Genomic DNA, 8,027 nt, shown 5'->3' with positions numbered 1-8,027 from the left:
AGTGGTTACAGCAGCACGCCACGATAAGTTTGCCACCGGCTTTGCAAATAGTCACCCATATCCAGCCTGGCTTGGGGAGGCCAGGTTTGGGAAGCTCAGTCTGGCCTTGCTTTTGTGGGTCAGGTTAAATTGCTGTCATCTCTGCTTGGGGACGCAGATGGCCAGTTGTGAACTGGAACCATTTCATCCTGGCTTGGAGTCTGGGATGGTAGTGAGCAAGGTAGTGACGGTAGTGAGCAGTAGTGACACCCCATAACCAGCTGGAGGAAGGCCCAGGGCTCTTTCCTCCCGTGCAGCACCAGACGGTTGCACTTCGGGGCCAGCCAGGGCACTGCACAGGGGGCCGGTTCTTAAAAACAACATATGTATCCCAAGGGAGTGCTTAAGGGATAGGCAAACGAGAGGTAGAGGTTGCTATGGGGTGAGCTAGTAATGGGAGGGAAGAAGAGCAAAGCAGGAGGTTCGTGCTGGGAGGAGGAGTGTGTGCGCTGCTGCTATTTGCCTTTTGATTTAGGAGGGGAACAAGTGCCCCTCATGGCTGTGCCAAGTGTTTTTAGCTAGGGACCAGACAGGTTTTCACCATGTTCTCTGCTAGAAGGACCAAGCACTGACCTGTTGTGCCCATGGTGACATGACCAACCCAAAGCAGGCTCAGGAAGCTTGTCCTAATGAACCCCAGTACTCTACAGGAATCGTTATAAGGAAACTTTAATGTAAATCTTAATTTGAGAAAACAGACAGTTAAAAACAGAGAAAGGCAAGCGATGTCTAACCACGACGTGATTATTGCAGCCGCAAAAGGTAAAATGCTCATAATACCTGGAATAGCAAGAAAGCAATCCTGGACTCTTCACAATCAGTAGCAGGTGGTTTACTGATTAACTGCGCTCATGCTAACACGGCCTAAATTATTCCTCCAAAGCATCCGAAGACCTACGGAAGCTCCCACCCCAGGCGTGGGGTTTTGCTCCCCGCCGTCTCCAAGCAGAGGCAGATGTGGGGGAGCGGGGGGGCCCAGGGGGTCTTTCCCCGAGGTTAACGGACACTCCGCCGTGTGTCCCTGGGGCAGCCTCACTGCACTCCCTGCCTCATTTTCTCCTCCAAAGCTGTCCAGCAGGAGTGTCGGACTGACTCTGTGCCTAGGCTGCATCTGGACCCCGGGGCTCCTCAAGGGCCAGGTTGGCGAGGGCCGGATCGGCTCCCCGAAGGCCAGATCGGCGAGGCAGCACTGGTGAGGTGAGCGGTGGAGGCAGCCATGGGTGTCACGCAGCCAGGTAACACCTGAGGCTCAGTCCCCTGGATTGCAGTGGCAGGCCTGCCCCCATGCACCCTGCCCCTCTCCCAGCCCTATGGGTGGATCTGGCCCACAGGCCTTCAGCTCGGGAGCCCAGTTCTGCAGATACAGGCACATGCTGTCTTGGGAGGAACCGGAGAGAGACGCTTGTGGAGAAGAGCTCCCCTTAGGACAAGTCCAAAGTGTCTCTGGGCCCAAACCACATTGCCTCACGAGCAGCGACTACTGGACATGGGCCGCTGATGCAAAGTAAATGTGGGTCACTGCAATTAAAGTATGATGTAGTTTTGGGAAGGAAAGGGGCCCAGGCTGGGACCCGCAAGGAGGCAATATCGGAGCCTAGGAATCCTGAAAGCTGGACACAAAACTGAATGATTGTTCAGAGAAGCAAAGGCTCATGCCGAGGAGACGGCCCCGTGGCAGAGATGGCCAAGCTCATGGGGATGTGCGGGAGTCTCCAATCACCCCGTTACTCCCTCAGGCACCTGAACGGGTAGGCTGCACCATTGGCCTTGCTCGGCGTCAAGTCCAGAAGCAAAGCAAGCCCAGCACGGGGGAGGAAAGCTGCTCAAGGAAGCGAGATGCCTGCTGGGATTGCTGTCACAGCCCAGGGCAGAAGAAGCACGTGGCTGGCTGCTGGCAGCTCTCCCGCGAATGGGGCAGCAGGGGAGAAAGCGCAGAGGGGTTTTCACTTGGTTGCATCCCTGTCACAGAGCCAGCGCTGGCCCATTGCCGACATACAGGCTTCTCACTTCGAAGCCTTTTCCAGCACACGTATGGCGTCGTCAGCAGCATCATTCAGGAAACCCTCCAGCAAGCTGTACATGGTCTTGTAAGAAAGGATGCCTGATACCACAGAACCTAGCACGGGACACACTATGGGGAGGATATTGTTGAAAACCAAAGTGTTTTTCACTGCCCCACCTACTGCCTTGGACAGGAGCTTAAGGACGAGATCTTTTGTGATTTCTTGGCCCAGGGGGGACTTTATCACAGCTCTCAGCTCTTCGATGGGCTTGTTTGTGCGCCTAGCAATCCCGTCGAGGGAATGTTCATCCAGGCCAAAGTCCTGGCAGCACTGTGTCAGGGATGTCACCAGGAGAACTGCATTGCGCTCAGTGGCAAAGCCTGGCACAGGAACTACACCGGCTCCTAAGGAAGCTAAACTCTTCAGCCATACCTGGTCCATCAAATATTTCTTCTTCTCCTTCAAGGTTTCTTTAGAGAGGTTGGACAGGGAGCGGAGAAAAACTAATCGCTTGTGACTGGGCAGGTCGTGCAGAAGAGTCTCCTGCAGCTTGGGGAAATCATACTCATTAGTGGACCAGTTTGAGACAAGAAAAACCTGTTGGAAATCCATCCCTCCTTTCTGCAGGTTTCCAATGCAGTTATCTCGGATGGTTTTCAGGATCGCAGCCTCGTCGTACTGTGGTGGGCGTGAAGCAGACGGTCTCTTCAGGCATCCAGACTGATCGTACAGTCTCCGCTCGTTGACCAAATCCTGATCCACCTTGGCGCGCACAAAGTAGAAGCGCTTCCCCAGTCCCTGGATCTCACTGGCCAGTTTGATGTCGTGCTCTGTGAAGCGCGGGCTGGAAACGATGATGAAAAAATCATAGCGATCGAACTGCACCTGTTGGAGGTATGTGTCTGCTCGAAATGTTGGTGTCCCAATTCCCGCCAGGTCCCACAAGATGACATTGGGATATTGAGGGTGTGGGAAACAGGCAGGCTTAGATGTTGTTTCTGTCACTCCTGTGGTGGCTGTGTCCCTATCTCCATCCTCCACACCACGCATGGCATTGACAAAGGATGACTTGCCAGAGCCTGCGATCCCTGTGACGGCAATGTTGAGACCCACCTTGTCTAGACTGGCCAGAACCTCTCGGGCTTTCGAGGCTGCTGCCACAAGGTCTCCTTTCTTTAGTGCAGCCTTCAGTTCCTCCTGCTGCTCTGGGGGTATGGTGGAAAAGGGTTCAGGACCCAAATTCTCACCAGCACCAGCCATGGCAGCTCCTGTAAGGTGCTCTGGAGCCTGCGGGGAGGAAAGGAAAGGTTTTCATTAGGGTTGACTGGCTCGTAGCAGGAGGGAGGGGAGCTGAGCTGCAGGGAGGGTGCCTCGGTGTCCCCAGCGTGGGCTGATCAGGGAAGCGATTGCCCCGGCCACCCCCGTGGTGGGGGCTCAGATTCACAGCCCAGTGTGAGAGCAGTGATCCCATCCAGCCCCCAAATGGCTTTCCTGGGAGGGCACGTGCTCCAGGCACGGCTTGGAAGTGGGGCCACCTCCCGCTGCGGAGCCAGCCCAGCCCAGCCCTGGGCAGCAAGGGGTCTGGAGACTGCGGAGAAGGGTCCTGCCCCGTCTCACCCTGGCCTTCGACTCAGGCTCCCCGCCCTGGGCAGCACGCCCTCCCCTGAAAGGACTCTCAGAGGTGGGTGGGTCTCTGGCATCGCAGCCCCATCACTTCACGAGGCAGTGGGCTCCTGTGACTCCCCGGTGCCAAGCAGGGTCGATAAAAATCAATGATTTTTTTTTAATCAAAAAATCATTTTTTTTTATTTAAATTGTATTTTTTTCATTTAATCATAGTTTATTTATCTTTTTTGTTAAGATGCTTTTAAATAAATTAAATCAAAATGAGAGCGAGGCCAGGGCAATGGCCGTAATGCAGGGTACAGCCACACCTGGACGAGAGCGAGGCCAGGGCAATGGCCGTAATGCAGCGTACAGCCGCACCTGGACGAGAGCGGGGCCAGGGCAATGGCCGTAATGCAGGGTACGGCCACACCCTGACGAGAGCGGGGCCAGGGCAATGGCCGTAGTGCAGGGTACGGCCACACCCTGACGAGAGCGGGGCCAGGGCAATGGCCGTAATGCAGGGTACGGCCACACGCTGACGAGAGCGGGGCCAGGGCAACGGCCGTAATGCAGGGTACAGCCGCACCCTGACGAGAGCAGGGCCAGGGCAATGGCCGTAATGCAGGGTACAGCCGCACCCGGACGAGAGCGAGGCCAGGGCAATGGCCGTAGTGCAGGGTACAGCCGCACCCGGACGAGAGCGAGGCCAGGGCAATGGCCGTAGTGCAGGGTACAGCCACACCCGGACGAGAGCGAGGCCAGGGCAATGGCCGTAGTGCAGGGTACAGCCGCACCCTGACGAGAGCAGGGCCAGGGCAATGGCCGTAATGCAGGGTACAGCCGCACCCGGACGAGAGCGAGGCCAGGGCAATGGCCGTAGTGCAGGGTACGGCCGCACCCGGACGAGAGCTGGGCCAGGGCAATGGCCGTAGTGCAGGGTACAGCCGCACCCGGACGAGAGCGAGGCCAGGGCAATGGCCGTAGTGCAGGGTACAGCCGCACCCTGACGAGAACAGGGCCAGGGCAATGGCCGTAATGCAGGGTACAGCCGCACCCGGACGAGAGCGAGGCCAGGGCAATGGCCGTAGTGCAGGGTACGGCCACACCCGGACGAGAGCTGGGCCAGGGCAATGGCCGTAGTGCAGGGTACAGCCGCACCCAGACGAGAGCGGGGCCAGGGCAATGGCCGTAATGCAGCGTACAGCCGCACTCTGACGAGAGCGAGGCCAGGGCAATGGCTGTAGTGCAGGGTACAGCCGCACCCGGATGAGAGCGAGGCCAGGGCAATGGCCGTAGTGCAGGGTACAGCCGCACCCGGATGAGAGCGAGGCCAGGGCAATGGCCGTAGTGCAGGGTACAGCCGCACCCGGACGAGAGCGAGGCCAGGGCAATGGCCGTAATGCAGCGTACAGCCGCACCCTGACGAGAGTGGGGCCAGGGCAATGGCCGTAGTGCAGGGTACAGCCGCACCCTGACGAGAGCGGGGCCAGGGCAATGGCCGTAATGCAGGGTACGGCCGCACCCGGATGAGAGCGAGGCCAGGGCAATGGCCGTAGTGCAGGGTACAGCCGCACCCGGATGAGAGCGAGGCCAGGGCAACGGCCGTAATGCAGGGTACGGCCGCACCCTGACGAGAGCGGGGCCAGGGCAATGGCCGTAGTGCATGGTACAGCCGCACCCTGACGAGAGCGGGGCCAGGGCAATGGCCGTAGTGCAGGGTACAGCCGCACCCTGACGAGAGCGGGGCCAGGGCAATGGCCGTAATGCAGGGTACGGCCGCACCCGGATGAGAGCGAGGCCAGGGCAATGGCCGTAGTGCAGGGTACAGCCGCACCCGGATGAGAGCGAGGCCAGGGCAATGGCCGTAATGCAGGGTACGGCCGCACCCGGATGAGAGCGAGGCCAGGGCAATGGCCGTAGTGCAGGGTACAGCCGCACCCGGATGAGAGCGGGGCCAGGGCAATGGCCGTAATGCAGGGTACAGCCGCACCCGGACGAGAGCGGGGCCAGGGCAATGGCCGTAGTGCAGGGTACAGCCGCACCCTGACGAGAGCGAGGCCAGGGCAATGGCCGTAGTGCAGGGTACAGCCGCACCCTGATGAGAGCGAGGCCAGGGCAATGGCCGTAGTGCAGGGTACAGCCGCACCCTGACGAGAGCGAGGCCAGGGCAATGGCCGTAATGCAGGGTACAGCCGCACCCTGACGAGAACGAGGCCAGGGCAATGGCCGTAGTGCAGGGTACAGCCGCACCCTGGTGAGAGCGAGGCCAGGGCAATGGCTGTAGTGCAGGGTACAGCCGCACCCTGACGAGAACGAGGCCAGGGCAATGGCCGTAATGCAGCGTACAGCCGCACCCTGACGAGAGCGAGGCCAGGGCAATGGCCGTAGTGCAGGGTACGGCCGCACCCTGACGAGAGCAGGGCAAGGGCAATGCCCGTAATGCAGGGTACAGCCACACCCGGACGAGAGCGAGGCCAGGGCAATGGCCGTAGTGCAGGGTACAGCCGCACCCTGACGAGAGCGGGGCCAGGGCAATGGCCGTAGTGCAGGGTACAGCCGCACCCTGACGAGAGCGAGGCCAGGGCAATGGCCGTAATGCAGGGTACGGCCGCACCCTGACGAGAGCAGGGCCAGGGCAATGGCTGTAGTGCAGCGTACAGCCGCACCCGGACGAGAGCGAGGCCAGGGCAACGGCCGTAATGCAGGGTACGGCCGCACCCTGACGAGAGCGGGGCCAGGGCAATGGCCGTAGTGCAGGGTACAGCCGCACCCTGACGAGAGCGAGGCCAGGGCAATGGCCGTAATGCAGGGTACGGCCGCACCCTGACGAGAGCGAGGCCAGGGCAATGGCCGTAGTGCAGGGTACAGCCGCACCCGGATGAGAGCGAGGCCAGGGCAACGGCCGTAATGCAGGGTACAGCCGCACCCGGATGAGAGCGAGGCCAGGGCAATAGCTGTAGTGCAGGGTACGGCCGCACCCTGACGAGAGCAGGGCCAGGGCAATGGCTGTAGTGCAGGGTACAGCCGCACCCGGACGAGAGCGAGGCCAGGGCAACGGCCGTAATGCAGGGTACAGCCGCACCCTGACGAGAGCGGGGCCAGGGCCACGGCCATGCTGTGGGGTAGAGCTGTGCCCTGAGACAAGCTGGGCCGAGGCCACAGCCATGTTGCGGGGTAGAGCGGTGCCCTGAGCGGAGCGGGGCCGGGGCTGGAGCCATGGCACAGGGTATAGCTGCGCCCTAAGGACAGCGGAGCTGGGCGACGGCCGGCCATGGTGTGGGGCACAGCCCTGCCGTGAGGAGAGCAGCGACGGGCATACGCTGCACGGCGAGGGCAGCATTGACACGGCCATGGCGTGGGGTAGAGCTGAGGGGGCCAGGGCCAGGGCCATGGCGGCGGGGGGTCCGTGGCATGGGGAGACCACAGCAGAGCTCTAGAGCTGCGGTCTCAAAGTAGCAGCAGGCGGGAGCCGTGGCCTGGGGGAAGCGGGGCCACGGCCACGGTGCGGGGTAGAGCCGTGCCCGAAGGAGAGCGGTGGCGGGGGGACGGCGGTGGGCGAGAGCCACTGCCGGCAGTGGGAGGAGATGTGGGCAGCGTACCCCACACCGTCCATTGCTCCTCCCGCTGCTGGCGGCGTGGCTGTGCCTCCCGTAGACCTACCTGTGGGGAGCTGCCGGTGCTGCTTTCCACCCTGCCTGGCTGCTACACGCGTGTGTGCCCGTGCACACGTATATAGCCTCCCTGTGTGCAACCGCCCTGCTACGACAGCCTGTGTTTTCTGGTGCTCTTTGATCCTTTAAAGGAGAAAGTCTCGCTGCGCGTGGCGTCACTGAGAGGCGTGGACATTGGCCCTGCCTTTACAGTTCAATGAGGAAGCCAGCGCTGCAGTCCAATGTTTGTCTGCTTTCATTTCTGCTCGTTTTACCAATGGGACGAGGAAGAGGGTTGGAGCCGGAGAGCTGCCGCAGGGGAGAAAATAGCGAGTGCCGAAAGCAGGGGAGACCTTTGACTAGAAAGGGCCCCGAGGAAGGACGAAGGCCGATGAGCAGAACGGGGAGCCATGCTAGCAGAGACTTGTGTCACCCCACGAAGGAAGTGAACAGATGTTTAATTGCAGCGTTACAACACTTGACTCTGTTCAAGCCTCCCACTGGTGTCAGGGGAGATCTGCACATGGGGAATATACGGATGGAGCCGTGAGTTTCGTAGCGCGGTCACTTCATCCAGACCGTTCATAAAACTGGGATGTGAGCCTCCGGTGACAAGCTCACATGAACAGGACGGGGCTTTCCAGGCTACCGCCGAAGGAAGAGTTGTGCGACTTGTTGGGGGCTCAGTACAGATCGTGTCCACAGAGCCGGTTCTCCACTCGCACAG

The 8,027-nt window shown here is 60.3% G+C and overlaps 1 protein-coding gene across 1 annotated transcript; it reads right to left on the bottom strand.

Annotated features, from left to right (window-relative positions):
- Positions 1 to 691: 691 nt before the first annotated feature.
- Positions 692 to 7,476, bottom strand: LOC132243942 (interferon-inducible GTPase 5-like). The gene is made up of 2 exons (XM_059714500.1): positions 7,311 to 7,476; positions 692 to 3,329 (listed from the first exon to the last, which is right to left on the bottom strand). The coding sequence occupies exon 2, from the start codon at positions 3,300 to 3,302 to the stop codon at positions 2,043 to 2,045; it is 1,260 nt and encodes a 419-aa protein (XP_059570483.1). The 5' UTR covers positions 3,303 to 3,329; positions 7,311 to 7,476; the 3' UTR covers positions 692 to 2,042.
- Between the last annotated feature and the right edge of the window lie 551 nt (positions 7,477 to 8,027).

This window comes from Alligator mississippiensis, chromosome 11 (assembly GCF_030867095.1).
Source record: "Alligator mississippiensis isolate rAllMis1 chromosome 11, rAllMis1, whole genome shotgun sequence".
Taxonomy (NCBI): domain Eukaryota; kingdom Metazoa; phylum Chordata; order Crocodylia; family Alligatoridae; genus Alligator; species Alligator mississippiensis.
This window is presented reverse-complemented; position numbering and strand designations above follow the sequence as displayed.

Bases quoted from the DNA above. Each gene is read 5' to 3' on its own strand.
- LOC132243942 (XM_059714500.1), bottom strand. From the start codon at position 3,302: ATGGCTGGTGCTGGTGAGAATTTGGGTCCTGAACCCTTTTCCACCATA.